Source organism: Panicum virgatum, chromosome 9K (genome assembly GCF_016808335.1).
Source record: "Panicum virgatum strain AP13 chromosome 9K, P.virgatum_v5, whole genome shotgun sequence".
In the NCBI taxonomy this organism is placed as follows: domain Eukaryota; kingdom Viridiplantae; phylum Streptophyta; class Magnoliopsida; order Poales; family Poaceae; genus Panicum; species Panicum virgatum.
This window is the reverse complement of record NC_053144.1, coordinates 24,772,956-24,795,236: the sequence shown is the minus strand read 5'-3', so window position 1 is coordinate 24,795,236 and position 22,281 is coordinate 24,772,956. Positions and strand designations below refer to the sequence as shown.

The following is a 22,281-nucleotide window of genomic DNA, read 5'->3' as shown; positions in this document are numbered from 1 at the left end:
TGCAAGTCCTCCTTAATTTCCTCCTCTTGCCCCTTTGGACACATGACGATTTCTACCACCACAAACTACTTTGATTCGATTAATCACTTCACCATTTGCCCACATCCATTTAGATCCAAAACACACCATCTAGATTTTGTCTTGATTGAGTTTTCATTATTAGGCCATCACATTCCTTAAAATATTGGTTTCTATTGTGTTGTGTTATGCCCACTGGCTGTGCATGAATAAAATTATGCAAAGCTTAAATTATTTTTAAATTTAAATTTAGTCTTCACTATTTTTTATGGACTCTTTATTTAGTTATTTTGCTCCATAATTTGCATTAAAGTCAAATTGTTACTTTTCTAATTATTTAGTCCAAACTAACTCTTGTTAACCGTATTAGGTGTGGGCCCTAAAAAAACCGTACTATTAGGTGTGGACTTTTTGTTTAGTATTGAAAGTCATATATTATAAAATCCAACGTCATAGCTTATTATTCCTTTTGGATTAACATGGTAATTGCTGCCTCCTCTTTTGTGAGAGTGGTGACTTCTTTAACACTTTTTTATATTATAAAAATAGATATGACAACAAAGCTAGATTGAGCATGAGATTGAACGAAGAGAGCCTAGCTGCACCTCCCTCCAATGATCATTCCAGTTTGGAAGCTTGATATATCCTTTCTTCTATACCTTTCCTTTTTCGTGAAACTAGAGATTAATTGCACTTGCTGTCGATAGAAAGCTTCTCAAAGTTCCACTTACAAGCTGGTTTCATTAAAGTTCGATCTGCCACTTCCAGGTGAGGGGTCCTAGTCCATGCTCCACTGGTCCCTAAATAGTAGTAAGCATCAATTCATTAAGCAAAATGTTAGGTGTACCTGGAACTCCGAAACTAACAACGAATTTGAATTCGATTTTTAAAAATGGTGAACTATTACTAGAAATCATGCAGGATTCTTGCTTTTCAAATGTAAACCCGGACTCTTTTCTGGAACCACACAAGGGCTGTGTTCACTTCCCACAAACTTTCCAAACTTTCTATCACATCGAAATCACATCGAAACATTAAATATAGTAAATGACCCATGCATGGAGTACTAAATGTAGGTAAATAAAAAACTAATTGCATAGTTTTAATGTATGTTGCGAGACGAATCTTTTAAGCCTAGTTAGCCTATAATAGGATAATATTTAGCACAAACAAACGAAAAGTGCTACATTATGCTACAGTATCCGATGTGACTTTTTCTACCAAATTTTCGCGGATCTAAACACACCCAAGAAAGTTTATTCCAGCCTACATTTCCTACTCTCCCTTACTTTCAGATACTAAACTTCTCCCCCTCTCCTTCCTCTTCTCCAACCCCGCACGGGCACGATTAACACGGGCCCTGTTTGGTTTTCTTATCATACCTATTGCACACGATTCCTGAGAAAAGAATCTTACATGTATGGAGTACTAAACGAAGTTTATTTGCAAAACTTTTTCATAGATGAGTGTAACTTTTCACGACGAATCTAATGATAGTAACTAATCGATGATTAGCTACAGTAATGCTGCAGTACCATCCTCTAATCGTGCGGTCAAATGTCTCGTTAGGTTCGTCTCGCGAAGTAGCGCAGGGCTGTGGAGTTAGTTTTGTAAATTAACTTTATTTAGTACCCTAATTATTAGTCAATTTTTTTTCTATTTGGGCTAAACCAAACCAAACAGCGCCACGATCCCCCCATCCCTGGCGTCACTTCCCACGTGGGCCCCACTCGCCCACGCCGGTGTCGCTTCCATGTGGTCCCCACACGTCGGCGCCGGCCCCCTCCCCTCCCTCCGCCGTCCGCCCCATCCGTCGGCTTCCGGGTTCGGAGTCTCACACCTACCTCCAGAGGGTCCCGAACCTTCCCTGCCCGGTGGGCCGCGCACCCGGCCGGACCCCCGAGTCGGTGACGCACCCCGTGAGCGCGGGCCTCCGAATCCCAAACCCCCGCTGCAAGAAAGAAGCTATAAAGGAAGCGCTAATCCCCCTCGGCTCCTCCGCATCTCGCACCCTCGCCGCTGCTGCTGCAATTAACGCCACCGCCGGCCAACAACCCGAAACCTACCTCCGCCGCGGTCGCCGCAGCCACAGCCGCAGCCAGCATGGCGAGCCAAGGGGAGCCGTCGGCCTCCGCTTCCGATGCGTAAGATCTCGCCGCCTCCCTCCCCTCCCTCCCCGGCCGATCCGATCTGGTGGACTTGCCTAGGGTTTGGGGCCCCGGGCCCCGATCTGGCTGGTTCCGTTGCGATTCTGAGGTGGGGGATTTGTTTGGTGATGGTTTTCCGGTGGTGGCGTGTGCAGGAAGGGGAAGAAGGACTACTCGACGGCGATCCTGGAGAGGAAGAAGTCGCCGAACCGCCTGGTCGTTGATGAGGCCACCAACGACGACAACTCCGTCGTCGCTCTGCACCCGGAAACCATGGAGAGGCTGCAGCTCTTCCGCGGCGATACCGTGCTCCTTAAGGTGGGATACGCTCTTATCTGAGCTTGTTTACTGCTTTGTGGTGTTGAGCTGATTAGCCGGAACCGATCTATGCATGATTGGAGCTGCAGATCTATCGAAAAAAAACCTTTACCTGTATTTCTGTGGAGTTCGTAAAATCCTTGATTGTATCTGTTTTGTTTCTGAATTTTGGTTATGCTTAGAGAGTAGGTATTTGTTGGCGTTTGTTTGCTATAGGTTCTGCTGGTAGATTGTAAAATTTTGCCAAATTTACATTCATACTACATTGATTCAGTTGAAGTTCATAGCAATTTACACCTCTTTTTTTTTTGCTTCAGTGATATATTTTACCACATGTGGTTTCTTATTTTCAAATATGTTCTCTTCATACATCAGTTGGATGCTAGCATGACAGTTAGATGTAATGGGAAGGAATGGGAATACTACTTTTATATGTATGTTGTATTGAACAACTTGGCATGTAGTGGCATATCTTTTCTGTATGTTTATTTCTTTATGTTCAGCAGCTTGTTGATGTTTTATGCTAGATGACAGTCTGTTATTGATCAGCATTGGCACTGCTAGTCCATTGTTCAATATCTCAATTTATGTTTTGCATTATAGGGTAAGAAGAGGAAAGACACCATTTGCATTGTCCTTGCGGATGATACCTGTGAGGAACCAAAGGTTCGGATGAACAAGGTTGTCCGTCAGAACCTGAGGGTGAGGCTTGGTGACGTGGTTTCTGTCCACCAGTGCCAGGATGTGAAATACGGGAAGCGTGTACACATTCTTCCAATTGATGATACAGTTGAAGGCATTACAGGGAACCTTTTTGACGTCTTCTTGAAACGTGAGTTACTGATCTTGTGAACATTGTTCTTACTTGATCAAGTTTATTTTGTACTGTGCTTAAACATGACTACGCAATACTTAATTTACTTGAAACTTAACTGAATTGGCTTTCTTATCTTCCCTGCTGTCAAGCGTTTCTTGAATTCTGAACTAGGAAATGCCTGACATTTAGACTACTTGTAGCTATAATATGCTCGTATCTTGTTTCCGCTATGGCATATTAAACTTGATTGCTGCTTTATCATTTTCTAACAATTGCTCCCCTTGAAACTATGCAGCATACTTCCTAGAAGCATACCGTCCTGTGAGGAAAGGAGACCTTTTCCTTGTCAGGGGTGGAATGAGAAGTGTGGAGTTCAAAGTGATAGAGACTGATCCTGCTGAGTACTGCATCGTTGCCCCAGATACTGAAATATTTTGTGATGGGGAGCCTATTAAGAGGGAGGATGAGGAACGCCTTGACGAAGTTGGCTATGATGATGTCGGAGGAGTCAGAAAGCAAATGGCCCAGATCAGGGAGCTTGTTGAGCTTCCTCTGCGCCATCCCCAGCTTTTCAAATCTATTGGTGTGAAGCCACCAAAGGGCATATTGCTGTATGGACCACCTGGTTCCGGGAAGACTCTTATTGCTCGTGCGGTTGCAAATGAGACTGGAGCCTTTTTCTTTCTTATCAATGGCCCAGAGATTATGTCAAAGCTAGCAGGTGAGAGTGAGAGCAATCTCAGGAAGGCATTTGAAGAAGCAGAAAAGAATGCTCCGTCTATCATTTTCATTGATGAAATTGATTCCATTGCTCCCAAGAGAGAGAAGACCAATGGAGAAGTGGAGCGTCGTATTGTTTCACAGCTACTGACTCTTATGGACGGACTAAAAGCTCGTTCTCATGTTATTGTTATGGGTGCTACAAACCGACCGAACAGCATTGATCCTGCTCTTCGAAGATTTGGAAGGTTTGACCGGGAAATTGACATCGGGGTTCCTGATGAAGTTGGAAGGCTTGAGGTCCTCCGCATCCACACGAAGAACATGAAACTTGCTGAGGATGTAAGTGACCATTCATAATCCATGGCATGTGAGGTTATGATAATCTCTTATCTTCTAGCATCGCTTGACAATAATTCTGTAATTTCCAGGTTAATTTGGAGCTCATTGCCAAGGATACCCATGGGTATGTTGGTGCTGATCTTGCTGCTCTTTGCACTGAGGCTGCTCTTCAGTGCATTCGTGAGAAGATGGACATCATAGATCTTGAGGACGAGACTATAGATGCTGAGATACTGAACTCGATGGCTGTTACAAATGACCATTTCAAGACTGCACTTGGAACAAGCAACCCATCCGCTCTTCGTGAAACTGTGAGTTCCCTGTCATTAATTGTCAGTTTGAAATGCTCTTGTTCTGTGGTGCTGACTTCCCTTTCTGGATTCAGGTTGTTGAAGTTCCTAATGTCTCTTGGGAGGATATTGGTGGGCTGGACAACGTCAAGAGGGAGCTCCAGGAGGTACTTATGCTATTTGACCTTGTAATGTGCTCTTGCTATTATTCTTGTTCCAGACAATTTGCTAATGCTACTCAAAATCCATGCAGACTGTCCAATATCCTGTTGAGCACCCGGAGAAGTTTGAGAAGTTTGGCATGTCTCCATCCAAAGGAGTTCTGTTCTATGGCCCTCCTGGTTGTGGTAAGACCTTGTTGGCAAAGGCAATTGCCAATGAGTGCCAGGCCAACTTCATCAGTGTAAAGGGTCCTGAATTGCTTACCATGTGGTTTGGTGAGAGTGAAGCCAATGTCCGTGAAATTTTTGACAAGGCTCGCCAATCTGCTCCCTGTGTCCTCTTCTTTGATGAGCTTGACTCAATTGCTACTCAGGTCTGTACACATCCTACCATAGCTCTTTAGTTTGGTGACATGTTTTCTATAGGCCTTATAGATCTTAACTCCATGTTGCAGAGAGGAAGCAGTGTAGGTGATGCTGGAGGTGCCGCTGATAGAGTGCTCAATCAGCTACTGACAGAGATGGACGGCATGAATGCTAAGAAAACCGTTTTCATTATTGGGGCCACAAACAGGCCTGATATCATCGATCCAGCTTTGCTTAGGCCAGGGCGTCTTGACCAGCTGATCTACATTCCACTGCCTGATGAGCAGTCTAGGCTACAGATCTTCAAGGCCTGTCTAAGGAAGTCCCCTGTGGCCAAGGAAGTGGACTTGAATGCTCTTGCTAAGTACACCCAAGGGTTCAGTGGTGCAGATATCACTGAAATTTGCCAGCGTGCAGTGAAATATGCCATCAGAGAGAACATTGAGAAGGTAACTTCCTCAAACCATTTGTATTAGTAGTGTGAACATTTTAATACTCTGAATAATAATATCAGTTCATAAAACACATCGGATTATGAACTCATCTTAGCAAGATATAGTTGCCATTGAAGCACACTGTAGCTTTGTGAATGATCATCTGTCTATCGATTTCATGTCTCCTACCGAAGCCTTGAAATAATAAATTTGGATTAACTGTGTACTTGTAGGATTGCATGTATTGTTTATCACATTCATTGTTTCTCTTCTAGTTAGGCTTGGTTTGACCATTCTTTTTTCATGAGTAAATCATTGGTGGCTTATTATCTGCACAAATACAATTTTCAGGATATTGAGAGGGAAAGGCGGAGAAAGGACAACCCTGAGGCAATGGAGGAGGATGAAGTGGACGACATTGCTGAAATCAAGGCAGCCCACTTTGAGGAGTCGATGAAGTATGCACGCCGCAGTGTCAGCGACGCTGATATCCGCAAGTACCAGGCGTTTGCCCAGACGCTGCAGCAGTCCCGTGGGTTCGGCAGCGAGTTCCGCTTCTCAGAGCAGTCAACAACCGCCGCCACCACAGCTGCAGCTGATCCTTTTGCATCCGCTGGTGCGGCCGATGATGACGATCTATACAGCTAGGTTTCTTGTTGGGTTGTTGCTGGTTGGTTCTGGGTTGTGTCCGATATCAGTCGCGTCAGTCATCTGTTTAAAACTAATCATACTTTAGACACGAGATGCCCTGCAATTGATATTTATGTTCCGTACATTTGGATGTAGCCGACTCTCGGCTTGTTTTAATTTTTCATGATATACTATTGGCCAATGTCTCACTTGGTTGATGACAATTTCTCGATGAATGTCTTGTTGTGTTCTGCAATTACGAATGTGATGAATACCTGTCTTTTTTGTGTGCAAGGAGATATATTTTGGCGATTAGACTGCCGGCCTATGTTAACAGAATAAGGAAATACAGATCAGGCTGAATGTGGTCTCCTCATTGGAGCATAGCTGTCGATTGGCTAAAATTGCAAAGCATTTTAGCGATTAGCTCTCTAAGAACTATGGACAAATGGAACCTAGGGCATCCTGTTCCGTGCGTTGATATACATTTTCTTGTAACATAAATTAGAAGTTTAAATTGTTTCAAAACTTTAACGTTTAGTTTTTGATGAATTTTTACCCTTTTCAATATCAAGGATATTTAGGCCATTCTAATGAAAATCTCTCGTTTATTAGTCTGACAATGACAATACTCCTTCCATCTTGAAAAAATAAATCGAAACTATTCCGTCAATCAATTGCTATTGTTGGACATTATATTATTTTTTGAAAACTATGGACATGATATTTTTAAAAAATATATGCCATCAGGATTGACCTTACAGGCTTACACCAGAGTTGCGCCCAAGCTGGTTCGGATTTACTGCTGCGTCGAGTTCGAGTCTAAATTGACGCTCATTTTGAAGCTCTGCTAGTACCAGTCCACGATTCCCCAAACAAAAAATGGTCGAGAATTAAAACACCATGATTCACACTCGAATTCCTAGTGCACACAAGCCGAGAAAAGAATACGAGCATAGAGTGTTAAATGAAATCTATTTGCAAAATCTTTTTAGGGATGAGTATAATTTTTCGCGACGAATCTAATGACAGTAATTAATCAATAATTGGTTACAGTGATGCTATAGTAACTATTCTCTAATCACGTGGTTAAAGGTCTTATTAGATTTTAGATTTTTCAGTGTTCCTAGCGCAGATTTCTAAAATTGGTTTTGTAAAATAATTTTATTTAACACCATAATTAACCGTCAAAGTTTACTGGTAATTCCCGGCGCGGCAAGCGCATAATCAGTTTGCGACTGATCCCCGCGACCATCCTCAGCTCATGCCGCCTCCGCTTACCTCCCCGCCACTGCCCCCGCATCTCCTCCGCCCCCTCCACGGCCGCACGCTCACCACCGAGCTCCTCGACCCCCTCATCCGGTCTACCTCCTCCTCGCCGTCTCCCTCCCTCTCCTTCTCCCTCTTCGTCCTCCTCCTCCGCTCCGCCCTCCGCCCGTCCCACCTCACCTTCCCTTTCCTCGCCCGCGCCGCGGCGCGCCTGTCCTCCGCCTCCCTCGCGGCCGCGCTCCACGCGCACCCGCTGCGGCTCGGCCTCCTCCCCGCCGACCTCCACGTCGCCAACTCCCTCGTCCATGCGTACGCCGCCTGCGCCCTGCCGGACCACGCGCGCCGGGTGTTCGACGAAATCCCCCTGCCCAACCTCGTCTCCTGGAACGCGCTCCTGGACGGGTACGCCAAGTGCCGGGACCTCCCCGCCGCGCGCAAGGTGTTCGCTGGGATGCCCGCGCGGGACGTGGTGTCGTGGAGCGCCATGATCGATGGGTGCGTCAAATGCGGGGAGCACCGGGAAGCACTCGCGGTGTTCGAGATGATGGAGAACACCGCTGCAGTGGAGGAGGAAGAGGGCAGGGCCAGGGTGAGGGCGAACGACGTCACGATGGTGAGCGTGCTCGGCGCGTGCGCGCACCTGGGGGACCTCGAGCGTGGGAGGCGGGTGCATCAGTGTCTCAGGGAGCGGGGCTTCGCTCTGAAACTCAGGCTCGCCACCTCGCTGGTTGACATGTACGCCAAGTGCGGGGCGATCCGTGAGGCGCTGGATGTGTTCCGGTCTGTGCCAGCCGAGAACACTGATGTTCTGATATGGAACGCCATGATCGGTGGCCTTGCGGTGCATGGCATGGGCACTGAGTCGCTGGAAATGTTCCAGGACATGCAGCGTGCTGGTGTTGCACCAGATGAGATCACGTACCTCTGTCTGTTGAGTGCTTGTGTCCACGGTCGTCTGGTGGATGAGGCTTGGATGTTCTTCCGCTTGCTCGAGGCGCAAGGGCTAAGACCGCACGTTGAGCACTATGCTTGCCTGGTAGATGTGCTTGGTCGAGCAGGGCGCTTGGAAGAAGCATATAGTGTTGTTAAGAGCATGCCAATGCAGCCCAGTGTTTCTGTGCTTGGTGCTCTCCTGAATGCATGTCATTTACATGGATGGGTAGAGCTTGGTGAGGTAATCGGCAGGCAGCTTGTCCAATTGCAGCCAGATCATGATGGCAGGTACATTGGCTTGTCCAATATCTACGCTGTTGCCAGGCGGTGGCAAGAGGCGAAGAAAGCAAGAAAGGTGATGGAGGAGAGGGGTGTAAAGAAGGTCCCTGGGTTTAGTGAGATTGATGTTGGTGGAGGGATCTCCAGGTTCATTGCCCAGGACAAGACTCATCCAGGCTCAGCGCAGATTTATGACTTGCTGAATCTGATAGCAATGGAGATGAAAATTAAGGATGATGATGCCATTCCAGATTACCTTAGTGCACACTGCTAGAATGATGGTTGCACCTGCGGATCTCTCAAGAAACAATTTCCATGAAGTAGTTTGGTTTTTTTTTTCCAGAGTGAATCTGGGCATAGTATTTGTTGCTCTCAGTTCTGTCCACTGAAGCACTACCAAAGCATCATTTAGGCTAAGTGGAGTTTAAACTGCCAGGTACAACCTAGTTGTGAGCACATCCATCAGGGGACAGATATATGCAGATAAGAAGCAACATTTGTACCACATAAAATGGTGGGATTCAGAAGTAGTCTTGATTATTTCTGTTCTTGCAATGGAAATGGGGGTAGCCTCGGTTCAAAAAAAGTTGGTAGTCTTGAGATTCACCTAACTGCTTCGAGAATTCAGTAAAACAAAGGTGAAATTGATGACAATCATGATTACTGTATGTATATGGAGTTATGGACATTGCTCAAACAGCAGGCAGACAGTATTTACATCTGGGTAAGCTTTCTTCAGGAATTGCCTCACATGTATCCACTGCTTGTATGACAGATTTGACAGTAAGGTGAAAACCATATCACAGTGTGTTTCATCTGTCAGAAGCATGTGTGAAAACTGTTTGGAGCATGCAATGTGCCATGACCCCAGGAGCATGTTCTGGCCTTTTTATATGGAAGAGCATAAGCTGTTTCTGCCCTACATCGCTTCGGTACATATTCCCCCCTCCTCATTTCATGTACATCAGCTGTGCTAAGTATAGATAAACAGGAATTCTACAGGTAGGTGTGCACAAAGTGCAACACCTGTAAGCATAGGAAGCAATGAGCTACATACACTTTAGTAAAACTCAAAAATCACTCCATAAAACCAAGTTAAACTGTACAATAAAATCTGCTTGGAAAAATTACTACTAGAACTTTAGTTAAGCTCTAATAAAAAAACATGGAACCTCCAAAGCAGGTGGAGAAGACTGCCTGTGTGTGATTCCAGAAAGTGTGAACTTATCCCTTATTTTGTGGTGCCACCATGGGCTGGATCAAATCGTTTGTTTACAATTGTGATGCTCTCCGACTTGTATGCTAAATGAAAACTCCAGGTGATATTTCAGTCACTTGCTGTTTTCACTACTAACTATGCGTCAAGCCATGCAAGAAACACCTCATCTGCTGTTGCTGTGAATCATTGTGTTCTCACAAGCTTGGGTGTCCATCTTTGCCATGCAAACCATCTCCCCTCCCCAGCTCTAATATCTGCGATTCTTCTCTTCAAATCAAGGCCTTTCCTTTTCTTTTCATCACTCACTAATTCTTTTGAGTTGCTGATCAGGGGAGGCTCCGGTGTTCCAAGTTCGCTGCTCTCGACAATCTTTTGGACCATCTCGAGCACCTCGCTCATCTTGGGGCGGTACCTAGCATGGCGCACCAGGCACTTGTTTGCCACTGACGCAAGCTGGGCTGCTGATTTTATGCTATAGTTCCCTTGAAGCCTCGGATCGATCACAGTCTCAAGCTTCTTAGCGTCAGAAGAGTAGGGCTTCACCCAGTCCACGAGATTCTGCTCGCCTCTCGGCCTATTTCGGTCGAGAGGTCGCCGGCCTGTGAGGAGCTCGTAAAGCACCACACCGAAGCTCCATATGTCATTCTTGGTGCTGAGGCGTCCTGTGTGGATGTATTCAGGAGCTGCATATCCAATTGTCCCCACCACCTGTTTGATTTTCATACAGAAGAAGAATTTTAATAATGATCCTTCAGCAAATGTTAATATCAGTGAGTTGCAAATATGTTTGATATGTTCTTGATGCAGCATTTCAGAAGCACACATGATAAAGTGTTTGGAACTGGAAAGCTCCCAGAAAGCGAGCTAGTTGTATCTAACCAGAAAGGTTAGGTGGCTTTTCTGGTGGGTCCTTGGGCACTAGCATGCAAACTGACCGAAAGTGCTCCACTGCCTGTGTTACTTTTCAACTTTTATTTGCATGCGTGGAAGAAAATATATGGTCAGCCCCTTCTTTTCACGAGGCCACCAATATTTGAAAAGTCTTCTGACCGGATCAGAATGGTAGAATGATTCCGTGTTCTAACCGTTCTTGGGTCTGGTACTTGGTTCCAGGTACCAGAGGGGCGTGAGAAGCTGTATTTCTGATCAACGTGCCAGCATTTTGCATTAAGCTAAGAACAGTGCCTCGTCAAATTCTGTACACTGGGCAAAGAAGATTGTTGCATACCGCTGTGGAGACATGGCTTCCTTCTTGAGGTCCTAATCTCGCCAAGCCGAAGTCTGACAGTTTCGCGTTCCAGTTCTCATCGAGAAGAATGTTCGATGGCTTCAGATCCCTAAATATTATCTGACAAAAACGAGAGAATTATTATGATCCAACTTTTGTAAGACACCAAGACTAGTCCATAAACAAGTTAAACAGCAATGCAATGCAATGCAATGTTTCTTCCCACTGGGCAAAGGCTGAAAGGATGAGGAACAGAGGCGATCGATCAGTCAGAAGAGCATCTGAGATTCAGATTACCCCTGAGCTGAGCTTTGTTTGTCTGATGACCATCTGAATGGAGTCATGGAGAGGTGAAGGAACTGCACCTTGAATTCGGATTCTTCATGGAGATACTTCAACCCTCGAGCGGTGTCCAGCGCCACCCTGAGCCTCATCGCCCAAGAGGCCGGCCGCGGCGACCTCGCGGACAGATGGTCGGCCAGGCTCCCGTTGGGCATGAACTCGTAGACGAGCAGCAGCTGCATCCCGCGCTCTTCGTCCTCGGCGCAGTAGCCGATGAGCTTGACGAGGTTGGCGTGGTCGACGACCCCGAGCACGTTCACCTCCGTCATCCACTCCTTGTGCCCCTGCAGGCCCTTGCGGCCGAGCTGCTTGATGGCGACGTCGAGGCTCCGGCGCGGCTCGAGCGCGCTCCGGATGGTGCCCCGGTAGACGCAGCCGAAGCCGCCCTCGCCGAGCATGAGCGAGCGGCTGAACCCGCGGGTGGCGGACCTGAGCTCCTGGAAGGTGAAGACGCGGAGCGCGTTGGGCGGCCGCTGCGACAGCGACAGCTGCCGGCACCGCCCCAGGGAGCCGGCGCTGCTCAGCTCCGACGCGTTCAGGGAGCAGCACTCGGACGCCGACCGCCGCACGTCGGGGTCCGTCGACGTCGTGCTGCTGTTGGACCGCGCCGACAGCGACCGCCCCGTCGTCGCCGCCGCCGGCCCCCGCCGCTCGTCGCCCTCCCGCTCCCCCCGCTCCCAGCTCGGGAACCGGAAGCAGTGCATGGCGATGCTTCTGCTACTTGGTGACGCCGCCCCTGCTCTGCAGCAGCATGGTCGGCGACAAAATTAAGAGGCAATTTTATTTATTTGTTTTCTTCATTCATTCCCCTCGAATGGCAGCAATGGCGACAGGCAAGAACACTGAGATAAATATTTGAAGCAGAAATCTGTTGAAGGGATTCAAACTTTTTTTCTTACTCCTCAAGTAATATCAAGTTGAACCAAAACAAAGATGAAAAACTCATCACCAATCAGTGGAGTTTAAACCACCCACCAAATCTGAACGAGGCAAGCGCGCCGCAGGAGAGAGCAACGACGTCACGGACAGGGAGACGACTAAGCAAGCATCCATGGCAGTTGGCAGCAAACATTTTTCAAGCCGGCCCTCCCCCTTCAACCTCCCAACCAATCTTCACCGTCTTCGCGATCGCTGTCGATGGCGTTACCCGACGACCCCGCCCGGATCTCTTTCTCCGCACCCAACCCCAACGAACGAATCCCGTTCCCCGTTCGTTCCCACCCCCAAGGGCATTAATTAAAAAACAGGCACAAGCTTGGGTTCGATCGCCCACCTGGACGGTCACCTCCACATGGGGAGGAACGAACAACGAAGAAGAAGAAGATGCGGTCGCTCGCTGGCCGGAGTCCGCCGCCGCCCTCGAGAAGGCCGGGGTGAAGGGTTAGCCGGTAATGGAGGGGGAGGAGGGTGGGTGGGTGGGTGGGAATCTGCTCGTGCTGTCGTGCACTAGGCGCGGCGGCGTCGATCGGCTCGGTCCACGTCTTCGTCTTCCTCCCGCTGTCTCCGTCTGTTTGGTTGGTTTTACTTGCTTTGGGGGGCGAGAGAAATGTGAGGGATTCGACAGCGAGAGGTTTAAATACCGGAACAGGGGGAACGCGCGGAGAAGGTTGTGGTACCATGGCTACTCGAGTTGGAAATCGATCAAATCTGAAAGAAATCACACAAAAGATAAAAATGGACCTCTACTCGTCATCATCGCAAATTCGGATAAGATTGCAAATCATAATTAAATTAACATCGAACGACGGTAGATTATACTGACCGTAACTGAAAAGGTGGTGTTGGTGTCTTGGTGTGACCGTATAAAAATGGACTCTGGATAGTGTTTTTAGCCTTTGATCATTTTATCTCATTTTGCCTCTTTCTTATTAGAGTCGTTCGGTCCATCGTGTCTACCTGAACTGTGGCGATGGCTGCAAGAGACTCTTTGAAATTTTATGATACAGACTGAGATTCTTTGTAAAGAATTTCTGTTGGCCACCGTACACCCCTTCCTGGAATTGAGATTCTCGCAACTATGAAGTATGCAACTTAGCTTTAACATTCAAGTGTTACAAAAACGTGTGCTAACAGAGCCAACTTGTGATTTTTAACTTAACTTCAGTGAGGTAGGGGACAGGACGTGTCTCTAACCAAAGGGCACAGCTCGTTGCAGATCTAACACATGTCGAATTCAATAGATTACTACGATGGCTTCGTCATTTTTTGGCACTCCAGATATGCTGAATCTAATAATCTCGTCCAAAACATATACCATTAAACATCACAAGTTTAAAAATAATAGTTGAATAGGAGTAGGTTTCAGGCGGACCGTTTTGCTTAACAATGATAACTTGTTTTCTCACCTTGAAAATAATCAATGGTTTGAGATTGCCGAAGAAGACCAATCACTTCACGGCACATATGGAACTTCATATATCTTAATAACAGATTAAGCTGAAACAGAACAGGTCCACTTTGGGATCATGTGGGGAACTTGCATTGATGGACATTATTGCTGATGACGTTTGAGATGCATGGTAGCCATCCAGTGTAACAGAACTGGATGCTGGTGACATGGCAGATTCCTGTTATACACGTTGTCCTCCCTCTGTCCTGAAAGGTAAAGTATTTTGCTTTATCTTAAGGGCCTGTTTGGCATGGCTCTAGAGCTGAACTCCAGCAGCTCCAAATAATTTTCTTGCCAAACAGGCCAACTCCAAAACTCTATGGAGCTCCAAAACTCTAGAGTTGTAGTTCATTTTTTGTTGGAGTTTTGGAGCACCTATTTTGCAGCTCCAGAAACTTCTATTATGGACCTAGACATGGAGTTGGATTGAAATTACCCACCATTGCCACCCATTACACAAAAAACGGTTTTCTTTTCTTTCTCCCTCGCACGGTCGCACTTCCGCTCTCGCGGACCTCCTCTTGGCCACTGCCGCCGCCCTCCTGTGCAGGGAACCGTCCCCGTAGGTGCCACCCGCGGCCGCCGGTGGCCCGTTCCGCCGTCGCCCACGGTGGCCTCCCCTCGATCCCGGGTCCCCACCGGTGGCGCCCTCCCTGCCAGTCCCACCGGCCCCCGCCCTCCCCTCCCTCCCTGCCGGCCCCGACATCCCTGCCGACACCACCATCTGCCGCCGGTGACGCGCTCCGCCTTCACTGACGGCGCGCTCCCCGCTGGTGGTGCCCTCCCTGCCAGTCTTGCCGGCCCCCGCCCTCCCCTCCCTCCCTGCCGGCCCCGACATCCCCGCCGACACCACCATCTGCCGCCGGTGGCGCGCTCCGCCTTCACCGACGGCGCGCTCCCCGCCGGTGGCGCCCTCCTTTCCCTCCCCGTCGATCCCGCCAGCCCCTTCACGCCGCTGCCCTCCCTCCTCGCCGTGGTGCTCACCGCGCGAGATGATGCGCGTGCGGAGGCTGTCTCGGCGCCGCTCCCCTCGCGGGCTCATCGGAGCGGCTGTAGTCGCCTCCTTGCCTGTGGATTTGGGAGAAAGAAGAGAGAGGAGAGGGGTAGAGTATGACATGCGGGTCCCGCGAACTAAGGGCAAAAAGGACAATCCACACTCAAAATCCTCTTTTGTGGAGCTAGAGGCACCCTTCATGCCAAACACACCATACAGCCTGCTCCAACTCCACCTAGAGCTAGCTCCAGCTGGAGTTTTGGAGTGGAGCTGCTCCAAGTAGAGTTGGAGCCATGCCAAACATGCCCTAAATTAAAGTAGTCTAAGATTAACCAAATTTATGGATCAAGTAAGTAAATTACGAAAAATATATTTTATAATAATCTAATTATTCTCATTTAATATTCAAAATATAATTATTTATTTCTATAAATTTGGTTAAACTTAGATTACTTTATTAACTAGTGGCAGAGCTCCTCATACAGTATCATGAGGCAGCTGCCCCCAGCTTGCTTAGCAGCACAAAGACCCCTTCACTCATCCCCACGGCAGCATGAGTGCTGCAGCGGTTCAACAATGGTAGCTCCTGGCTTGAGCATGGTACATCAACTGGTACAAACCTAGGCCAAGGTAAATTTTGCCCCACCTAAAATATCAAGTGAGCTACACCACTGCCTTTAACTTAGAACAAAGCAAAGACCTTACATTTCAGGAAAGTAGGGGTATGCGGGAATGCTTTATTTGTGTGAACTATGTGAAGAGATGGTGCTTTTGAATTTAAAATCATGTGGCAGGAAACTCGAGAAGTTTTTAAAACCCATTCGACGGCCATCGACGATCTATCTACCGGGGGGCAAGATTTGTCGGGATATGACACCACCCACGGCGTGCTTAAAAAGTTTTTTAGTTTTGTCATAAACTTTGACATGCGAGGTTTTCGCTTGTGTGTGAACGTGAGTCTGGCCACTTGTTTGTTGGCGTAAGCGTAACCTGCTGCAGGCATCGACCGATTTGCATTGTCGTTCGACGATGAATAGTCGATGTGGAGAAATGTTCTTTTTCCTCTCAGGACGGCAGCTGCCCTCAGTAGGATATGAATATAATGTAATCATCGCAAATAATAAAAGAGTTCAAGAGAATAAAAAGTTGCAATAATAGCAATCTGTGCATGCTGCTGGAATTATTTATTGGTTGCCGACTCTGCTCTTCTTTTCCTTTCCAGCCAGCCAGATTCTTTATTTTCTCTGCTAGTAAAGAAGGGAAAATAAAATAAAAAAGAGAACATTTTTTTCCTGTATTATGTAGAGTACTCCTATTTCTAATAGCCTGTCTCGCTGATGCATGCACGGATCGGAGGCTGCAGCTGTGTCTGAACCGAGACCCAGCCGAGCTGACAATGCAAAGTGCTCGTTGGTCGATCGGCGCGCCCCAGGGAAAAGGGAAAAAAGAAAAGAAAAAAAGGACGCTCTGGTCTGACCAAGTACTCGCCTAGCTTCGAGTCCAGATTTCGCTAGGTACTATAGTAACGATTAGGACTGGTAAACGGCGGGCAGCAATCAGCAAAGTCAAACGCTTATCCATGCATCTTCTTTTTGCCATCACCTCCGTCTTGAGGACTTTTGTACCTCGTGTGTCGTCGGTGTTTTTTGTTGACTTCCTCTCGTCTGTGTTGAACAGAAGATCGATGGATATTTTCGATCCCCATCCTATCGAGCACCTAGCTACTTTGTGTGGAAACACATGTTGTTTTGTGCTGAAAACTGATGCAATTCGGAACCCGTAGCATCGCCGAAACAAAACTCCCTGATCAAAGAAGAGCCCAGCAGCTTTTTTTTTTATTATTTACCGCTTTCTAATACAAGTAGTATACAGCACCTGCTGTTCCGGGGACGATGAAAGGCTCGGCCGTCAAAGTGGTCAGTTCGCAGCGTGCACCTGTTTTGGCGTGATCCCGCGTTGTTTTGTTTGCAGTTGCAGACTGGTACACCATGGAAACTCTCACAGGAAACGACTGTCTAGCTAGCTAGCTTGTTCCATTGGCAACCAGCCAAGCAAAGCAACACATGCTGTGGCGTGCAGACGTGCAGTTGGCCGGTGAGGCGGCGGAGCCGAGGAGGACAAGTTGCGGAGGATCGGACGGAGGACACCAACAGCGAGGACGGCAACCCGCTCCGATCTCCGCCGGTTGGATTACATGAGCTGTCCCGGAATCTTTGAGCGGAATTAGCTAGCGTCCCTCCCTCCCTCCCTCCGTGGCGGTCAACTTCTCGGGCTCCTCCTGCCCAGGGGATCTGAACCAGTATCATCAGACCATCAGCAGCGTCGTCGCGGTTAGTTTGGTCCGCGGCGCCGATGGATTAGTTGGAGATTCTTCTCATATCGGATTAGGGTTCTTTTTTTTGCGGGTAGGGTTCTTTAATACTATGCTTAATTGTTTTCCGGAACAATGCCAGGAGGTGGCCGTGGTGCCCTCTTCGGGAGACAGGATGCGGCGACGGTGAGGCCTTTTGATATCGTTGGCGTGGCCTTTCAGTCTCGGAAGCAGGTGCGGCTCTAGGCCTGACAATGGGTTCCCGAAATTGAGTAATAAAAAGATGGGTATAGAATAAGTTTTCTATCTGTGGTTACTTTATTGGATAAAATTTTGTAGCCATCGAGTTTGGCGAATATAGGTGTGTATGTATACTGCCCATACCCGCCTACCCGCAGTTAAAAAATACTCGCAAAAAATAAACTAGCCTAAGTGCGGCCTAACTCATTTTGGCCCATATGGCCCATGAATTTGGCCCAATCCAATTTATATTAGCTTGTTGGAATGATGAGCCAATGAGTCATCTACTATATTTCTATTAGTTTGTGGCAATAAAGTTTGGAATGATTTATTTTGTATGCGAATGTCTAATATTTATATATAATTTTGGGTATACTTTCGGGTACGGGTTACCCGTCGGGTAAGGGTATGGAAACATTTTCCTACCCGTGTGCGGGTACGGATAACCGAACAGGTAAAATTTAGTCCTAACGGGTACGGGTATGAGTGGCCACTACCTGTCAGGCACATACCTGTTGCCATCCCTGTCCAGGCCTGCTGCTTGCTCTTCAGACTACAATATTCTGGGACACTTGCTTCGGCCTAAACCAATCCAGAAATTTTAGAAAGAATTTTGCCCGCTAGTTATGAGTGTCAAACAAAGGCAATTTACAAAACTCTTTCGATAGGAATCATAACGAATCTAATGAGGTCTTTGACTGCGTGATTAGAATATGGTTACTGTGGTATTACTGTAGCCAATCATCGATTATTTATTGTCATTAGATTCGTCGCGAAAAGTTACACCCATTTATAAAGAAGTTTTACAAATAGACTTGATTTAGTATTCCATATATGCAAAATTCACTTCTCAGCATGCGTGTTTGAATCTTTACCAAACAAGGCCTTTACGACCTGTTTGGATGGTCCGGCCGGGCTGGGCAGCTGTCGGCCTTCTCCGCTAGGCTTCGGGCCTGGGCAAGTTAACGCCGTACGTGTCTAGTCTAGGCCTGCTAATGGGTTGGGTTGAAATGGGTTTTATGGGGTGGATTTTGAAATGGAGTATGTTTGAATGATTTAAAATGGGTTGTATTAGTTAATGGGGTGGGTCGGGGCGGGTTCTATATAAATGCGGGTTTGGGCGGGTTGGGGTGGGTTGAAATGGATACTTTTTACAAAATAGTATAACTATATATAAATGTGGGTCCCACGTGAGAGTTGGACTCTGAAATTAAAACCACGTGTTTATATCAGAAAATTTTATCGAAATTGACTGAATTTTGTTGGAGATGACTCAGTACGACTGGCAGCTATTTTGTGCAAAACAGTGTGGCTAGAACTACCTGTGGGCCCCACATGAAGAGCCGGACCCTGGAATTAAAACATCGCGTTCACACTATAAAATTTTATCGAAATTGACTGAAATTTGTTGGAGATGACTCAGTACGACTGGCAGCTACTCTGTGCAAAGCAGCGTGGCTAGAACTACACGTGGACTTCACAACAAGAGCCGGACCCTAGAATTAAAACCTCGCGTTCACACTATAAAATTTTATCGAAATTGACTGAAATTTGTTGGAGATGACTCAGTACGACTGGCAGCTACTCTGTGCAAAGCAGCGTGGCTAGAACTACACGTGGGCTCCACATCAAGAGCCGGACCCTAGAATTAAAATCTCGCGTTCACACTATAAAATTTTATCGAAATTGACTGAAATTTGTTGGAGATGACTCAGTACGACTGGCAGCTACTCTGTGCAAAATAGCGTGGCTAGAACTATACGTGGGCTCCACATCAAGAGCCGGACCCTGGAATTAAAACCTCGCGTTCACACTATAAAATTTTATCGAAATTGACTGAAATTTTTAGAGATGAGTCAATATGACTGACAGATACTCTGTGCAAAGTAGTGTGGCTAGACATATATGTGGTCCCCACATTAAGTGTTGAACCACTAAATTCCTCTGCATAGTAGAACCCATGGGTTTTTATGGGTTACCCGCTTATAATGGGGCGGGTTGGTTAGAGTTGAGAAATTAACTAATTGGGTTGGGTGGGGTTGGGTATCTAAATATGTTAATTTTGGGTGGGGTTGGGTACGGTGCGGGTTCCAACCCATTAGCAGGGCTAGTCCAGCCAGCCAGATAGTTCCAGCCAAATAGGGATTTCGTTTTCGCTGTAGCCCGCATCCTGCAGTGTTTTATTTTATTTTTATCAGTGCTTGGCAAGTTGGCATGTACGTACGAGGGCTAGATTAGGGGTGGTAATGGATCATGACCTAGTGGTTACTTTATAATCTAATTTGAACTTTCAATTTTTTAGTTTAAAATTGTCTAAAATTAGAGTCCGATTTTTTTAGAGTTCAGCCATTAGATTATCTAGATCAGCCCTAATCACGACCATAGTTCCGAGTCTGACGCGCGGAAGCCCTTGCTGTCAGTTCAGGATATCTCATTGTGTCGGCTGCGAAAAAATTCTGGCGCCCGCGGAAAGGTGGATTCTGCGCGAGGGATCTGGTTGGGCTTCAGCCCGAGTGAGAGGCCTTCGGTTCCCCCCGCCTCCTCGGGCTGGGCTGGGATGGGCTCTTCTTGGAGAGTAGTGAGTAGTGACTGCTGATGCCTTGATGGCCCACAAGTCGAGCCAGTGTCGACCATTTCTGGTTTTCTCATTACCTTCGATCTCAGCTCGTTCGACGACCCAACCCCATTGAAAACCGAAAATCCTGTGGCGACTAGCTCGATTGAGAAACTTCACCGAACGTGACTGTTTTCTTCCCTTGTTTATCCTGATGGGGGCGCTCGTGCAGCAAGGATCGATTGGGACATGCACTTCCAAATTCCAATACACTTTAAACTACATAAGCACATGTCTGTTCTAAAATATAAGTTCTATTTTTTTTGTTCTAAATCAAATTTCTCAAACATCTGCGATATTAAAATGGCTTCGTTAATCCATCATAAAAATATATCTTGATAGTGCATTAGTTTGGAACTGTGGATGTTAGCATATTTGTAAAGTAGAAAATATTAGCAAAACAAAATGTCTTATGTACGGGGCCCAGGCAACAAGTCGGATGTGAATCAATTTCCCATGCTCTCGCGAAAAAAAAGAATCAATTTCCCATGCAACTATGCGTGTGGCACCGCATAATCCTGCTGGGATAATGACAATAACAAATACACTAATTAATCTCTCATCTTGTGATAAACACTAAAAAGATTATCTAGTAACAGAAATGCGGAGGAATAATAATCACATGCACAAAAATAGAGCGATTTACGTGGAAAAATCTCCTCAAGGTGAGGAGTAAAAACCCACGAGACCAAATCGGTCGCTCCAAACTTCCACTATAATCAACAAATGGTTACAAGGACTCTTTTCTAAGACCTTTAAAGGATTACATCAGCAGCAACACATTTACCATGATGCAAACTTAACATCAATAACAACAACCACAACTATGTAACAAAAGGTATGACAACTGTCAAACAAGAGGTATGACAATGTTTTAGCTCAATGTAATCACTGACCGCAGGTCTACTATGCATGGTAAGTAAGTAGATCCACAAGTCCCCTAATCACTGATAATGTTTTAGCTCAATCGGGCACCATTTCACTACCCAAATTGATCATCTACCGAAACTACTCAATGTTGAAACTGCAGTCACCCGAAACAAAACCCCTCTAAAACCTAATGCTCTGCTCAACCAAATCCTCAAACCAACTGACCAAATCAAAATACTCTAAGCGCAGAACAAGCTCACCAAGTTTGGCGCAAATCCAAGTACATTTGAGCCTCCAATAACTAACTTGAAACAGATTGGTCAGAGCCACTAAATCTAGGCAGATCTCCTTCTCCTTCTCTTTCTCCCTCTCTTCTCTCTAGTTGTGTTGTGTGTTTGATGCTCTCTCCTCACAAGTGACGACTAGGGGATGGGCCGGTAAGGAGCTAGGATTTTGTTTGTACTTTATACTTTCTTTAGAAGTGATCTCAACTGTCGGATCAAGTACCAAATCAATGGTGCACAACCACTAGGCTTGTGTGCTGTTTTGATGATTTTGTTGGGCTCCAAATTATCTCCATGTGGTGGGATAGGCCAACAAATTTAACGATTGCAAGTTACTGAAAACATTTATTAAATGAGAAGCTCATTCACCTACTATGACCTTCTCGAAGGAGAATGATTCTAGCTTTAGCTCTACTGGCACCTACACGGTACATATGGCTGTGTGGGGGTTAAGGATCCCACCTAGAGTTCAGGTCCTTCTCTGGCGGCAAGGCAGCAATAAATTACTAACAAGGGATAAGCGGAGCCAAAGGAGAGGAGTAGTTGACAAAACCTACCTATTCTGTATAAAAAAATGAATCTATTATGCATTTATTCTATAATAACTGTGTTGTGACGAAAGAGGATTAGAATTTTTTGTGCTGACACACTGGGCTTGAGCCCAAACCCTTGTTTTGAAATTTGAAAAAAAAAAACTTGCTTTGAATCTATTGCTAGATTCTGGATTATCCAGTAGGGAAAAAACATGTTGTTCTCAACCTTTACACTTCTGCTAGTACATGGTGTGTATGGAAACTGAGAAATGCTTTTTGCTTTGAGGTGGAGATCTGGTGCGACGTGAGGATGCTGTGGAAGAAACACCTACGCCCATCTCTGTGAACTTGTTTAATGGCGCGCTTAGAATACGCTTAAAACTGTGCTGGGATGCTGTAAAAACTTGGATCATTTTTTTTTCTCCCTGTTGGGAAGTTAAACGAGGAGCTTGTCCTTTTCTCTAAAAAAAAAGCTCATCCACCTGCTTCTTTGTCCTGCAATTTATTTGTTCCACATCCTATCGTTGAACCAT

General features: G+C 46.4%; 4 protein-coding genes across 5 annotated transcripts; 2 read left to right on the top strand and 2 right to left on the bottom strand.

Annotated features, from left to right (window-relative positions):
* The first annotated feature begins 1,994 nt into the window (after nucleotides 1-1,994).
* LOC120650925 (cell division control protein 48 homolog E) lies at nucleotides 1,995-6,479 on the top strand. The gene is made up of 9 exons (XM_039928228.1): nucleotides 1,995-2,162; nucleotides 2,321-2,483; nucleotides 3,087-3,315; nucleotides 3,596-4,362; nucleotides 4,452-4,673; nucleotides 4,748-4,819; nucleotides 4,906-5,187; nucleotides 5,269-5,628; nucleotides 5,965-6,479. Exons 1-9 carry the CDS (start codon nucleotides 2,122-2,124, stop codon nucleotides 6,259-6,261), a joined length of 2,433 nt encoding a protein of 810 aa, XP_039784162.1. The 5' UTR covers nucleotides 1,995-2,121; the 3' UTR covers nucleotides 6,262-6,479.
* Nucleotides 6,480-7,468: 989 nt separating this feature from the next.
* On the top strand, nucleotides 7,469-10,727 carry LOC120650922 (pentatricopeptide repeat-containing protein At5g08305-like). The gene is made up of 3 exons (XM_039928225.1): nucleotides 7,469-9,448; nucleotides 9,548-9,656; nucleotides 10,274-10,727. The coding sequence occupies exon 1, from the start codon at nucleotides 7,508-7,510 to the stop codon at nucleotides 8,996-8,998; it is 1,491 nt and encodes a 496-aa protein (XP_039784159.1). The 5' UTR covers nucleotides 7,469-7,507; the 3' UTR covers nucleotides 8,999-9,448; nucleotides 9,548-9,656; nucleotides 10,274-10,727.
* On the bottom strand, nucleotides 9,762-12,946 carry LOC120650924 (serine/threonine-protein kinase PCRK2-like). 2 transcript variants are annotated; one of them, XM_039928226.1, is made up of 4 exons: nucleotides 12,787-12,946; nucleotides 11,537-12,254; nucleotides 11,172-11,291; nucleotides 9,762-10,651 (listed from the first exon to the last, which is right to left on the bottom strand). In XM_039928226.1, the coding sequence occupies exons 2-4, from the start codon at nucleotides 12,215-12,217 to the stop codon at nucleotides 10,127-10,129; spliced, it is 1,326 nt and encodes a 441-aa protein (XP_039784160.1). In that variant the 5' UTR covers nucleotides 12,218-12,254; nucleotides 12,787-12,946; the 3' UTR covers nucleotides 9,762-10,126. The 2 variants fall into 2 exon arrangements, with proteins under 2 accessions (XP_039784160.1, XP_039784161.1); XM_039928227.1 differs by lacking the exon at nucleotides 12,787-12,946 and adding an exon at nucleotides 12,489-12,753.
* A 1,331-nt stretch (nucleotides 12,947-14,277) lies between these two features.
* Nucleotides 14,278-14,944, bottom strand: LOC120647863 (PE-PGRS family protein PE_PGRS16-like). The gene is made up of 2 exons (XM_039924684.1): nucleotides 14,418-14,944; nucleotides 14,278-14,311 (listed from the first exon to the last, which is right to left on the bottom strand). The coding sequence occupies exons 1-2, from the start codon at nucleotides 14,942-14,944 to the stop codon at nucleotides 14,278-14,280; spliced, it is 561 nt and encodes a 186-aa protein (XP_039780618.1).
* Between the last annotated feature and the right edge of the window lie 7,337 nt (nucleotides 14,945-22,281).